A 14835-nucleotide genomic window follows, 5' to 3' on the forward strand; every position below is an offset into this window, starting at 1 on the left:
GTCACTCCTCTTCACCTGTCCTGGTCTCCCAGTGGCCCACTGATCCTGTGATGATCTCTGAAGTAATCCGAAAAGAGGACTTAAGAGAACAGTTGGCCATGCAGGGAAAAAGCATACCAGGATCTCAGATTTCAGCTCTTTGATATGTCTTGCCTTCCAGCCAGAGGCCATCCCTGAATCACTGAAGAATATGCTGCTAGTAATGGACACAGCTGGAATATTCCACAGTGCTGACTCACGAACAGGCTACTCAGATCTCTGGGAGATCACCTGGGAACGTATAGTTTGCTTTTTGCCAAAACTGCGGGATGAGCTCTTCAAACAGACAGTCATCCAAGGTATGTATGCAAACAGTAGGGAGTTCCTTTTGTATTATGTAAAGCTGGTGAACAACCTTTATCTTCTGAGAGAGGCATTCAGAGAATAAGACAAGAGCCAGAACTTTAAGGTTTGGGTTTTACTCTAGAGTGCAGCAAATCAGAGGTTCTGCTCTGTTGGCTAGGCAAGGATAGAAGCCATGCTCCTAGATGATCCAGAAGCTGACGTTGCCCAACTCCATTGCTTTCTTTGCCTGAAAAGGACTCTGGGGCCTCAGCACACATGGTCCTGATAGCTTACTAGGTTAACTCCCAGATTCAGAGCATCATCAGACGAGCGTTTTATCGCACACTTGTTCTCCGAAGCTGGCCCTGCGCAGGCGCAGAGCCCATATGTGTGATGCACAGAGACCGTGCATCACACATATGGGCTCTGTGCCTGCGCAGGGCCAGCTTTGGAAACTTCTATAGCTGAAATCTTTTTTAGGCGGGAACCCCTCCCCCACCGTCCACTGAGCATGCTCAGGGGTTCCCGCCTAATCCCCTCAGTTCTCTTCAACTGCCTGTAGGGTCAACAGCTTGTGGAGACTTCTCGTGTGTGGTATACTTTACCTCAGCTGAAAATATTCTATTTTCCTTCTTGTCTTTTCTCTCTAGTTTTCTAATCTTTTCTATTTAGTTATTATATATATATATATATATTAAAAAAAAGAAAGAATTTGTTTGTTGTTAGTTAGCCTTGTGGCTTATGGCACATCAAGGCCTCTTCAAGAAGTGCCCCGTTTGCGGGCTGAAGATCACGCTAACCGACGGACATTCCCTTTGTTTGCTTTGCTTGGGGGACACACATTGTGGAATCTTGTGTGTTTTGTCTAAAATTCTCGAGGCAAGCAAGAAAAAACCGATCAGACCGCCTTCGGGCGTTGTTCTGAAAAAAGGCAGTGGAGGCAGTGGAGGTACCGAGAGGTTCTTCTTCGTGGTCTCTATGCATCACACATATGGGCTTTGCGCCTGCGCAGAGACCAGACCGGAACCTTCTATAGCTGAGTGGAACGTTTTTGGCGGGAACCCCTCCCCCACGCTACCGCGTATGTCCATGGGGTTCCCGCCCTTACCTCAGTTCTTCGTCGTCCGCCATTGTTCTTAGACCATAGAACCAAACCTCTTAGCGTTTTCTCTTTAAAATCCTTTTTTACTTCAAATCTTTCCTCTTTTCGCTTATTTCTCACTTCTTAACGTTTTTTCTTCTATTCTATCTAAAAAAAATTAAATTTTTTTTTAGTAGTTAGATTTTCCTCAGCGATTTCGATCGCGGCGCTTAGCCGTATGGCAGTTAAGGCCCCATTTCGCAAGTGTGTAAAATGTGGAGCTAAGCTCCCTCCAACTGACGGGCACTCCCTGTGCATCCTGTGCCTAGGTGAAGGCCATAAAGTTGAGTCTTGGCTGAATCTTCGAGGATGCACAAAACGGCAGCCAGTAAGTCCGTTGATGACCGTTGCACTGAGGTGCCTGAACATTCCAGAGCGGCTAATAGGGCTCAGATACCCCTAACGCCTGGACAAACGGCAGCCAGTAAGTCCGTTGATGACCGTTGCACTGAGGTGCCTGAACATTCCAGAGCGGCTAATAGGGCTCAGATACCCCTAACGCCTGGACAAACGGCAGCCAGTAAGTCCGTTGATGACCGTTGCACTGAGGTGCCTGAACATTCCAGAGCGGCTAATAGGGCTCAGATACCCCTAACGCCTGGACGGTCACTGGCGAGTTCCGCGGCCAGGAAAATCTCCAAAAAGGCCCGGACTCCCAAATCTTCTTCTGAAATGGAGAAAAAGAAGAAGAAGAAGCGAGACGCGAAAAAAACCCTCGTTAGGGTCATCCCGCATGGCGGAATTGGCTAGGAGTCACTCTACTCCTCCTGCCATACCGACCGCTTCGATACCGAGGCCTCCCTCGGTATCGAGATCCCAGTCGGTACCAATGGCTACAGTACCGACACATCCTCGCAGTCTATCGAAGGGCAAGTTGCGGGATTCGGCTTCAGCGGCCTCTTTCTGAGAGCCTGCCAAGTTCAGGGACTAATCCCTCTACCGCCTTCACCAAGGCACACTCTAAGGCGTCAATGGGAAGGAGCTTTTCAATACTCTTATCCCCAATCAGTATGTGGTGACTATGTATGGGATCGATATCGCCCACAACGATACTTCCAGGGTGACCACCAGTACCCTCAAGAAGAATATTATGCGCACTCTCCGCCTATGAGGATGTGTCATCTACCGCTGCCTCCACCGCCCGCCCATCAAACGTCCATGGTGTCGACGCCTCGACACCGAACGCAGCCATCGGCATCGACTGCTGCGGTTACCACGGTACCGACGGAGCATGTAGACCTCCAGGTGGTTACAGTATCCTTGCCTGAGGATAATTACCCATTGGATTCTGAGTCGGGGTTGTCGGCTACTCCATCAATGCCTTCACTAGAAGATGAGGTTCATGACAAGGACCCTTCTTCCCCTTCTGACGATATGGTCAGATTTTTTGACCATATGCTTAGAATGGCTCAGGCATTAGGACTGGAGATCCAGCAAATGGATGAATCGGTCGTCGATCCAATCTACGACGTTTTCCAGTCCACAACCAACCAACGACTTGCCATCCCTATTCCACATGCTTTAAAGCAAACGGCTCAATTATCTTGGAAAACACCGGCTATGACTCAAGCCACATCGAAAAGGCTAGAGACCCTCTATCGAGTCCAAGAGGAAGATGTACAGTTTCTGGTCCAACATCCCAAACCTAATTCGATCGTAGTGGAGTCGGCTCAAGGCCACTCACAGAAGGCACATTCTGCACCCGTGGACAGAGAAGGCAGAAAGTTGGACCATACGGGCAGGAGGATTTACTCCTCTGCCTCTTTGGGCATCAGGGCATCAGCCTACGAGGCTACCATGGCACGATACCAGCTCTTCCTCTGGGAGAAAATAGGATCCCTATGTGAACATCTCCCAGAGGACAAAAAAGAGCTGGCACGAGTTTTTCAGAACGAGGCCTCAGCCATAGCCAGGCAACAATTGTCGACAGCGAAAGGTCAGCAGAGGCAGCAGCAACAACAGCTCCAAAGCAAACGTCAGCCCAACTTCTCTAAGAAGCAGCGGGTTTGACTTCTTTATCCCAGATCCACCTCCCTTTGCGAACCGCCTAGCACCACATTACCATCAATGGGAGTCAATAACATCAGACTCCTGGGTGCTCACTATCATCAACTCGGGGTATGCCATCGAGCTCGATGTCCTTCCTCCTTCTTCGGGGGTGAAAGTAACGGCGCCATCCCCTCCTCTGCTTCTCGAGGTACAGACCCTCCTAGCGAAAGGAGCCATCTCTCCAGTACCCGCAGAGGAACTCAACCAGGGGTTTTTCTCCCGATACTTCACGGTCCCGAAAAAAGATCTGGTAAGCGGGCATTTCAATCACTCTCAACCTGTTGGTCTTGTTGGGTCTATGGGTCAACGAGGAGAAATCCATCTTGACCCCACAGCAGAAGCTGGACTTCATAGGGGTAACCCTATCATCTCGGGACGGGAGAGCATACCTGCCCTCGACCAGAGCAAGCACCCTTCAAGAGTTAGCCATCGCTACCGAGAGCCGCCGAAAGGTCTCGGCATGGACAATTCAGAGGCTATTAGGCTTGATGGCAGCTACAACTGCAGTCATCAGGTTTGCAAGACTCAGAATGAGAATATTGCAGGCCTGGTTTTTAAGAACTTTCTATCTTCGACACGATGCCCGGCGAACTTACCTGTCGATCCCGACGCAAGTAAGGGCATCTCTGAAATGGTGGTTTTCGATGTCGACGCTCCTAGAAGGAGTTCCCTTCCAGCAAGAAACTCCTTCGGTAACGATCACGATGGATGCATCATTGATCGGATGGGGAGCACACTGCAACTCCCTCACAGCTCAGGGCCGTTGGCCTCCTTCCCAGAGGGAACATCATATCAACCACCTAGAACTACTAGCGGTGGAGAATGCAATAAAAACTTTTTCACAAATGATCGAGGGCCGAAACGTCCTGATCGCGATGGACAACACCACTGTAGATGTACACTTGTCTGTACATCAACAGACAAGGTGGGACAAGGTCTCATCCTCTGAATCGATCGGCACTCAGGATTTGGAACTGGTGCATAAAGAGAAATACTCACCTGACGGCGATCCATGTAGCGGGCAAGGAAAACATCATCGCGGACGCCCTCAGCAGGTCTTTCCACGTCGACCACGAATGGGAGCTCGATACCGAAGTAAGAGACGTTCTCTTTCGGTACTGGAGCCTCCCTGCTGTCGATGTCTTCGCTACCGAAGAAAACGCAGCTTGTTCCAGGTTCTGCAGCAGAGCAAGAAGAGGAAAGCACTCGCTAGGAGATGCTTTCACCAGAACCTGGAAAGGAAATCTTCTTTACATCTTTCCTTTGTTTCTACTGTTGACGAAGGTGCTGGCCAAAATCCAGTCAGACAGGTCGGACTGCATCCTTATCACACCATGGTGGCCTCGACAGACGTGGTTCTCCCACGCCCTTCGACTGTCGGACGGGAATTACATCAGACTCCCGTCGATACCGACACTGTTGTCTCAACACCAGGGCAGGGTTCGACAAGCAAACCTCTCGACCCTCAAGATGACGGCATGGAGAATATCATCCATTCCTCCTCTCGTACCAAGGATTTAACTGTAGACCATATATTGTTGGCATCACTAAAGCCTTCAACAAGAAAATCTTACGCGGCAAAGTGGCAGAGATTTCAAACTTTTGCCTTGGGAAATGATCAAGCACCTGAATCTTGCCCTTTGTCATTGATTCTCAAATACCTATTGGCACTTTATCAGCAGGTCCTCAATATATGACCTATGACGAGCGACATCTGTCCCCTCCAAGAATGTGGGACTATTACGCTGATTGGCAACCTCCCTAGTATCATCCGTATTATTACGAGGATTTGAGACACAGAAGGCACCAAGATTACTATTATCAGTATCCGTAGGAACGGCAACACGAGCCGTACCCGCGTTTCCGCCAACCACCCTCCAAAGCGATCTTCCCTCCATCCCTCCCAGAGGATGTCTTGGCCATGCCACCGCCGCCTCTACCATCGGTACCGAGGCGCGCTCCGCAACCAACGCAAACCGCAGTACCAACCGCTTCGGTACCATCGGAAGCATTGCAAACGTTGCCTACATCAGACATGGGACTGGATGTTCCATCGGAGGAGGATTACCAATTGGACTCCTCACAAGATACATCACCACCAGATGACCTCGTGGTCACTGCAGACGTGGTGTCCCCTTCAGAGGACTTAGCACAGTTTACTGATAAGGTACAAAGAATGGCAAGGTCCCTAGGGGCTCAAATATCCCAACCTATAGAGAAATTTAATGACCCAGTTTACGATGATGTATACTGTGGGTCATCAACCCCAGTGGCTATTCCATATCTGCCTGTGCTGCTGCGCACAGCACAACAATCATGGAAGCTGCCTTCCTCTATGCCACAACGTCGAGGAGGCTAGACAACATATATTTATAAGATGCAGGACTAAATTGTCCCGTTCCTATTTACATACAAATAATGCACCAGTGGACAAAGAAGGCTGTAGGTTGCACGGCCTGGAGAGAAGAGTATACTCTTCTGCAGCTTTATCCCTTCGTGTGCATAATTACCAAGCCACAATGGCAAAACGTAAGCTCTTTTTATGGGGGAATATTACATCTCTCTCCGGATTCTTGCCAGATGACCAAAGGGAACTGGCAGATGTTTTTGTATTGAGGCTATGAGACTTTCTCGACAATAGCTTAATACAGCACAGCACGCTACTGACTGCACCTCAAAGCCATGGTAGTTTCCATTGCGCTATGACGGCATGCGGAGCTGAGGTCCGCAGGGCTGTCCCAGCAGGCACGCACCCGCATAGAGGATCTGCCGTTCGATGGAAGCCAGATCTAACCACTACTGTTAGAGTCCCCATGGCTTGCCTCCTCGGTAGCAATAATAACTAGGTTCTTCAGTACACTGAAGCCTCTCGATACCGAGACTTGCAACAATATAACTAGCTTCTTCAGTGCCTAGCCTGTGACCTCTCGGTACCTAGATTGAAGCCTCTCGGTACCCTGACTTGCAACAATATAACTAGCTTCTTCAGTGCCTAGATGTGACCTCTCGGTACCTAGACTGCTCTCAATACCGAGAAACAATATAACTAGCTTCTTCAGTGCGGAGCCTGAAGCCTCTCGGTACTGAGTCTGGCAACAATATAACTAGTTTCTTCGGTACCGAGAATGAATCCCTCAATGCCGAGACTGGCAACAATGTAGCTTCTTCGGTACAGACTGGAGCCCTCGATACCAACAGTGGCAATTACATAACTAGCATCTACAATGCAGACGCTGGAGTTCTCTATGCTGACACTGGCAATGAACATAACTGGCTTTTTTGGTACCAAGGTTGAAATTTTTGGTACTGAAAATGACAATAACATAACTGGTTTCTTCGGTACCAAGGCTGGAACCCTTGATACCGAGATTGGCAATAACGTTAATAGCTCTTTGGTACAAACGCTGAGACTCTTGATACCAAGAGGGCATCTCGCATGCAGCTTCAATGTCAGAGGATGAGATGTAATATCTCTCCCCTCCAAAGCCAATGGACATCTGTCCACCACATCAGGCAGTGTATACCTTGCAAGCTAACCACCTATTTCAAGGTCCGCTTTCCAGAGTCTCTACACTCTGAGTGCTTTGCTTTCAATGGAGAACGTTTTATTACCATGATGTCTGATGTCATCATTCTTGGGGTTCTCCCCCTCCTTGGAAGAGGAGGGCATACAATGTTAAACGGGCCACGTCTCCTGAGAATACCATACAAGCATGGGTTTAGTACCGTGATGGGGATACGTACAACCGTGATCACTGTCATTGCGACCGATACACAGGGCTCAGCTGTTACAGCCACAGTGCATCAGCACAATTACTTAGCTCTTCCCCATTCCACCCCCATTCCATGGGACATCAGGAGATCAACTTGGGGAAGATGAGTTAGAGCATAAGAACAGACCTGATTCCCTTCAATCCTTTGAGGACTATCAGTCGGTCTCAACATTGCTCTCTTCTGCATCACCTACACAGGGCAGAACCTCCTTTGGAGGACTTATACCACTTCCCGGTCATTGAGGATGACCAGGCTTGGTATTGAGACACATAACTAGGAAAATAAAGTGCAGGATTTTGTATCTCATGCTGTATGTACTGAGAAGCCAACTCCAGTGTCAATATTTTTCCTCCCAGCACTGCTTCTGACAGTTAAAAATTCCTGGTAGGGCCCTTCTTTGATGGCTCTGACATTAGAAAGTGCGGAATCTTTACATAAGGTCCAGTAATGGACATGGGGTTTTTTCTTTATGCACCCGTGTTCCAATTCTACATTAGTTCAGTTAGCCCCAAGGGGAGTTTTCAGAACATATTCATCTGCTTTGGGCCCCAGAGTCATACACTATCTAGTTATGATGTCCAGATACAACTTTTCCTCTTGTCAGCAACTTTACATGACCCGTCACTTCACTGTGAGTTGAGAGCGATGGTGCGCGCTCTGGCGCTTTGCATGCATACCTATGATTAGCAGGTTTCACTCTGTGAACTAGATTGAGGACCTACCATCCGATGGTGAAAGATTGTTCAATCTCATTGCTCATCTCGTTTCCTGCATCAGAACCAGCAAATTACAGATGACACACTGTCTTTCTTAATGCTGCTCCTCAACAAGGGAGTAGGTTTTGCCCCATACACATAAGTATGCATACTTCCATATAGCCATTCAGAACACTCGCCAGAGGTACCTTGGGGTTATCATAGGTACCGATATGTCCCAGTTTGGGTGCATCTGTTGGACCTAAGCACAGCCCACCGAATGTTTGCAAAATATATGGAAGTTCATTTGCCTACACAGGGTGAAAGTCTACCTATATTTAGACAACTGGCTTCTAGTGGCATCTTAGAAGAGGATGCTATTGAAGACAGTGGGAGTAATCCTCAATTTATTGAGCTCTCTGGACCTCATAGTAGAAACCACAATGTTAGACTGTCAATCCTTACCCCCTGAAATATGGGACATAATTCTAGCAGCTAAGAAACTAGCGACTAGAAAATCATATGCTACCAAATGGGAAGCTTACTCCTCCTTTGCACTAAGTAGGAATGAGAAACCCCTTTCAGAGCCTATTTCCACCATCCTCACTTTCCTTTTTTCCTTGTTAAAAGAGGCCTTAAGTTTCCTCACTTAGAGTTTATCTGGCAGCGATTCTGCCTCACATTTATGGATTCAGGGCTGTTCTGTCTTCACTCATCCACTGGTTAAGCGCTTTATGAAAGGGATGAAAGATACAGTTCCACCCCTTCATTCCTTTGTTCCGCAATAGAGCCTTTCCGTGGTGCTCAAAGCACTGTCTGCCAAGCCTTTCGAACCGTTGGCAAAGACAGATTTGCGTTTACCGACTTTTAAGGTGGCATTCCTTGTTGCCATAACATCTGCTAGACGTGCATCAGAGTTAGCGGCACTCTGTATGGATTCACCTTATCTGGTTTTCCATGCCGACAAAGTGGTCCTTAGACCGGACCCAGCTTTTTTTCCAAAGGTTGTTTCTCCTTTCACCTTGGGCAGGATTTTACTCTGCCAAGCTTTTTCCTTGCGCCGACAACTCTTCTTGAGTCGACACTACATACGCTGGACAGAACAGTGACTCTCCGGAGATCCCTAAGATTTTTTGTTTGTTATGGGTCAAACAAAAGGGACTCAAAGAATATCTGCTGGGGTTTTTCAGTCTATCAAATTAGCCTATGAACTTGCTGGCCCCCCGCTGAAGGGGAAAGTGCGCTCTCACTCCACCAGAGGAGTGGCCACTTCTACAGCTTTTGAAAAAGGGATCGCTCTACCAGACCTCTGCAAAGCAGCTACCTGGTCGACACCTTTGACTTTTGCCAGTCACTACCGCCTGGACATCAGGGCGCGCAGAGACTGTGCCTTTGGGCGTGCCGTCTTATCGGCAATCCTATGACTACTCATATACCAACTGACACCACCCACCTCCGGTAAGTCAGCTTGTTAATCACCCATATGTGTGATGCACAGAGACCACGGAGAAGAAAGACAGGTTGCTTACCTGTAAACTGTAGTTCTTCGAGTGGTCATCTGTGCAGTCACACAGCCCTCCCACCGTCCCCACTATGGTGTCAATATTTTTGGTCACCTGGTGGTTCTCCTCAGTGAGACTGTCTAGGCGGTTTCAGGAACTGAGGGGATTTGGCGGGAACCCCTGAGCATGCTGAAAAAGATTTCAGCTATAGAAGTTTCCGAAGCTGGCCCTGCGCAGGCGCAGAGCCCATATGTGTGACTGCACAGATGACCACTCGAAGAACTACAGTTACAGGTACGCAACCTGTCTTTACTGCCCACTCACGACTTTTTGTGGTCCTTTTGATGCTGCCGTCTGCCTCCCGCTCCTTCTGGTCTTCTTTCCACAACAAATAAGACCTCGGTAAATCTGTTTGTGTTTTTTTTGGAAGCGAAACGTGCCACCATTTCCTTCTGCGTGCAGGAAAAGCAGCGTGATAAAAACGCCCACTGAATGGGCCACGTGGTCATTGTTTGCTTCCTCTTTCTTCCCCTGTGTGAAGAAAGAGGAAGTATCGTGGGGCAGAAGCAGGGGTGGGGGGAAGCAATGGGACGGAAATGCGATTCTCCCCCTCCCAGACAATGGGTCAAGACTTTGCTTCCCTGATAAAGGGTCCTATGGGAGGCTTCTGCTCAAACGTGTTCAAATAGACTTCTGACATATTGTCTGACTTCACAAAGCCATTTTCCCCAAGTGGTATAAAGTTTTCTGCTTGCTGCTTCTATTTAGACCCAGTTTCTACATTACCAGTAGAGATGCATCCTCCAAAACCAACAGTATCTGCTGTGCCACATTCCTCTGGAGGGGATGCAAGGCCATCCATCCATTCTGGACCCTCTGAGAAGTCTCCTGAGCTGGCAACCAGTGGTAGGTCCTACCTATACTTCCGAAAGAATGGACCACTTTAAGCAGTATTCTTTCTTTCTTTCTTTCTTTCTTTCTTTCTTATATGTATATGAGGCTTTATAGACGAATGCAAGCAAAAAAACACCCAACAACAATCAGATCCTTGTCCCAAGTTGCTTTTAGTCTAACAGTGTGGAGAATACAGCAAAGTAGAGTGGAGGGAGTACTTTATTTTATTCATTTCTAAAATTTATATCCTGTCTTTTCACCACAACAAGTGGTGCTCAGAGTAGCTAATAGTAAAATACAAAGTAAAAATTTAAACCATAAAAAGTAAAACATCAATAAAATACAGCCAGTTAAACAGATTGAACATTTACTGGGGCCATAACAAGGCAGCTAATGAGGCCAAAGGCCTGTATGAATAAAGACACTTTGCCTTCCAGCAGAAGGTCATCAGAGAAGGGGCTACCCTTGCTTTTGGAGAAAGGCAAGGATGACATGGAATGAATGAAAGCAGATGCAATTGCACATACTGGGGCTTCGGTTAGGGTAGAGGTGGGCAACTCGAGGCCCTCCAGATGTGTTGGCCTACAATTCCCATGATCCCTCACCATTAGCTATGCTGGCTAGTACTGATGGGAATGATAGGACAAATCAACTGTAAGGCCACAGGTTGCACACTCCTGAGTTAGAGGTTAAGCCAAAGAAGTCGTGTAGAAATTGGGTTTTTAGGATAGGCTTAAATGGGGGGAGAGAGCCCTGTGTGTTCTGGGAGGAAGTACTGGTATAGGGGGAAAGGAAGAATGGACAGAGCCATTTAAGAGAGCAGCTGATGGTGATAGAGTTACAGGAGTATAGACATGGGCAAGGAGGAACTTGCTGAGGGAGAAGCCAGTACAGGATTTGATGCAGCACATCACATGATCTAATTGAAGAGAGGAGTGACTCACTTGGCAGTAGGTTTAAACTAATCAAAAGAAATGCAGCTTAAGCTAAAAAACGCTAAAGCTAGACAAGTTTATAAAGTGCCTTTAAAACTTAAAGAGGATACACAATAGAAAAGGAGAACCTCAGAAGTAAAAAATCATGATTGAGACAGGGAATAGATCAGACAGGGGAAGAAAAGAAAGTAATCAGGTGATGGTCAGAGGAAGAAAAAGGAGAAATTGTTTGTGCACATGTCTGCCTAGTCAAGAGTTCAGGCATTACTGGACTGAACAGTGATACAGATAAAGGGGCTGTAGAACCCCATATTCATCCCCATCCCTGAAGTCGTGCAGCTCCTCCTCAGTTGTTGACGGATCATTTCTGCTGTGAAGAGGGTTCTGAAGATCAAGGTTCTTTAGAATCAGGGTTCTAAATCTTGCAGGGAATGTCCACAAGTAGAGGAGGCTCAGTGCTGCAGAAGTTACCTCTCATCATGTGAGGGATTAGGAAAAGCCACATGAACGTGGAGACAGGGCTAAACTTATGGCCCCACAGGCCCTTTGTATGTTGCCAATCACATGAGTTAATCCCCTGAACAAGGATAACAGTGAATTGTGTGAAACTGCAGAAGTCGCGGCAGTTATAGGACTTATTATCTGGAGATTAATGTGTCTTATGAAGAACTGGAGAGACTGATAGAACTGGGCATGTTTAGCGTGGAGAAGAGAAGATTGAGGGGAGACATGATAGCACTCTTCAAATACTTGAAAGGTTGTCACACAGAGGAGGGACAGGATCTCTTCTCGATCACCTCAGAGTGCAGGACACGGAATAATGGGCTGAAGTTACGGGAAGCCCAATTCCAGCTGGACATCAGGAAAAACTTCTGGTTAGAGCAGTACAACAATGGAACCAATGACCTAGGGAGGTTGTGGGCCTTCAAGAGGCTTTCAAGAGGCAACTAGAGGCCTTCAAGAGGCAACTGGACAGCCATCTGTCAGGTATGCTTTAAGGTGGATTCCTGCATTGAGCAGGGGGTTGGACTCAATGGCCTTGTAGGCCCCTTCCAACTCTATTTTTGTGAACCACCCAGAGAGCTTCGGCTATTGGGCGGTATAAAAATGTAATAAATAAATATAAATAAATAAATACTATTCTATGATTCTAAGTGTAAAATCTATTATTTTATTCTCCGCAGACTCTGAGGGTGCCTTGATGCCTGGCCCAAGTACTTCTGGTCTCTCCGGACCTCAGTTTCTGTCTTCAGCAGCCCCTGTGAAAGTGAGCTCGGCAAAAGATGTACCTCCATCGATGGCACAGCAACCTCTTATTCTTCAGCCTTTGGCCTCCCCGTTACAGGTGGGAGTGCCACCTATGACTCTGCCTATTATCCTGAACCCGGCCCTCATAGAAGCCACTTCCCCTGTGCCTCTTCTGGCCTCGCAGCGGCCGAATGACCCCATGGCGACCTCTGAAGTCAATTGAGGAGAGGAATAAAGAGGACAGCTGGCTGCAGGGGTGATGACAGTACAGGATACTGGCCATCCTCTGTATGGTAGAAGCCATGATTGCTATAGGGAAGGGAAGGTTATTACAGAAGAGTAGCAGCCCAATTTCCCAGTGGCCAAAATCCTCATCCCAGATCTCCTGGCCTGGCTCCCTTTAGGCAGAAGGAATCTGTCTGGTTGATGGCCAGTTCCCCTTCTTCTTAGAGTTCGAGAGCAACAGCCAGTCCTTCACCACAGACCTTCTGCCGTCTGTGATCCCAAGAATGGCAAGAGCTCCTTACAGAGGGAACTAAAAGAGCCATATTCCACCAGAAGTCGAGTAAAGAAGCTCCCAGTATGCATATGCCCCTTTGCTTTGGTGTCAGTATTCCTTGGCACTGGACTCCCAGAACATGGCTTTTCCTAGTGCCACTCTTTGGGTCTTGACTCTTCAGGGTGTTTGACTGGTTAGCTTTGCCAATGTCATGCTGGACCTTTAGGGAGGAGCTGGAAAAGATCTCTGCCCACTGAACAAGACCAGAGGATGAGAGGCCTGGAGCAGAAGGAAATTCTCTCTGAGACCACTAAGTGAGCAGTAGCATTTTGACCCATGTTCTACACTAGAGGCTGTCTCCTTTCATTTTAAACCAGCTGTGCACCTTCCAGGACTTCTGAACTTGTGCTCGCTGCCTCCTAGTGAGATAGAGGGTGAATTGTGCCCGATGAGGTGAGAGGCTTCTGGGAGTGGGCACGAAGTGGCCTCTACTGTTCATGCTATAGCTCCTTCAGGAATGGGCTGCTAAATTTCCCTTCCAATCCTTGCTAGCAGTGTTTCATTTTAGAGGGATGCCATTGCTCTCCTGCACCACTGGCCTTAGCACGAAACAGAGTGAAATGTGTCTCATCTAGTGCTTCCTTCCTCTTCTGCATTAGGCTAAAATTCTCCACATTTATTGCAGAATCCCATTGGGAACTGAAGCCAGTGTCTACTGTGTGGAACAGCAGGTGACTGTGTGTGCGTGCGCGTGTATATATATATATGTGTATATATATATGGAGTCAACTGACTTTTTACAGTGGAATAAATATGACCTGTAAATGAAATATTTGGCTTAAAGTTCCTTCTCCCCAACTTGGACCAACTGCCTTTTGATTCTAGATCCTGTGGGGCCAGTTATGGGGTGGGAGCAGGTTATCCTTGGCTCATTTGTCACGCACAGCACAACTAACCAAAGGCTGATCTCTGCTTCTCTTGAAGCAAAGAGGTCTCTTAAATAGTTCAAGGTGGGGATGCTCAGCAAGAAGTACTGGGAGGGGACAGATCACTAACTGGGAATTTCTATTCATTCATTTCATGAAACTTCCATAGTTGAAGCAAATGTTTTTGGGAGGAAGCAGACGTTATTGAGACTTGCTGCTATTGCATGGGGTTCACAAAACAGATGAAGAGGAACAGAGCAGATCATTTGAAAGCTGTTTTGTGGGGAAAAGTGCTAGAGGCAGTGAATCCTCGTCACAAAAACTGATTGGCTGAATTCCCTCAGCAGTTGTCTCCACAGCGGTCTCGGACACCAACTCTAACTATGGGCCGGTCCGATCTGCCAACACCTGGGAGTTTTCTAACTGTGACCTTGGCCAAAATGGCTATAATTGCACAAAAAGAAAATTAAAGAAAAAACCTCACCCAGAGGCGTCAGTAGTAACCTGGGTTCCAACTCCACCCCCACCTCTGCTGTTGAACTCACCGATCCCTCAGGCTTTATCCTCAATACTGACAACACAAACATCCTCAATACTGATGGTTCAATTAGTTCCTTTGATACCGAGATTGGAGCATGCATGTATGGGACCTTTCTCCACCGAGGCTGTGATTTCTCACCAGAATCGGTACGTTCTGAGTGCTCTGACTTTCGTTGTAGAGATTTTTATGAAAGAGATATTTGGAGACACCGCTCTAGATCTCCCGCTAGAGAATGGGATAGATATTCAAATTGGTCGCTCCCTCCCCCGATGTCGTACCAATATTACTGATTGGCAGCCGCATGGAG

General features: G+C 47.6%; 1 protein-coding gene across 4 annotated transcripts in view; it reads left to right on the forward strand.

Moving 5' to 3' along the window:
• The window catches only part of GBF1 (golgi brefeldin A resistant guanine nucleotide exchange factor 1), a 209735-nt gene extending 195844 nt beyond the window's left edge, over positions 1–13891 (forward strand). For 3 of the 4 annotated variants that reach the window (XM_063133218.1, XM_063133219.1, XM_063133221.1), the window contains 3 exons: positions 161–338; positions 10254–10391; positions 12499–13891. In XM_063133218.1, coding sequence (XP_062989288.1) covers positions 161–338; positions 10254–10391; positions 12499–12785 — 603 coding nt within the window. In that variant the 3' untranslated portion in view covers positions 12786–13891. The remainder of the gene's footprint in view (positions 1–160; positions 339–10253; positions 10392–12498) is intronic. The other variant, XM_063133220.1, reaches the window with a different exon arrangement.
• Positions 13892–14835: the final 944 nt, after the last annotated feature.

This window comes from Elgaria multicarinata, chromosome 8, assembly GCF_023053635.1.
Source record: "Elgaria multicarinata webbii isolate HBS135686 ecotype San Diego chromosome 8, rElgMul1.1.pri, whole genome shotgun sequence".
Classification (NCBI taxonomy): domain Eukaryota; kingdom Metazoa; phylum Chordata; class Lepidosauria; order Squamata; family Anguidae; genus Elgaria; species Elgaria multicarinata.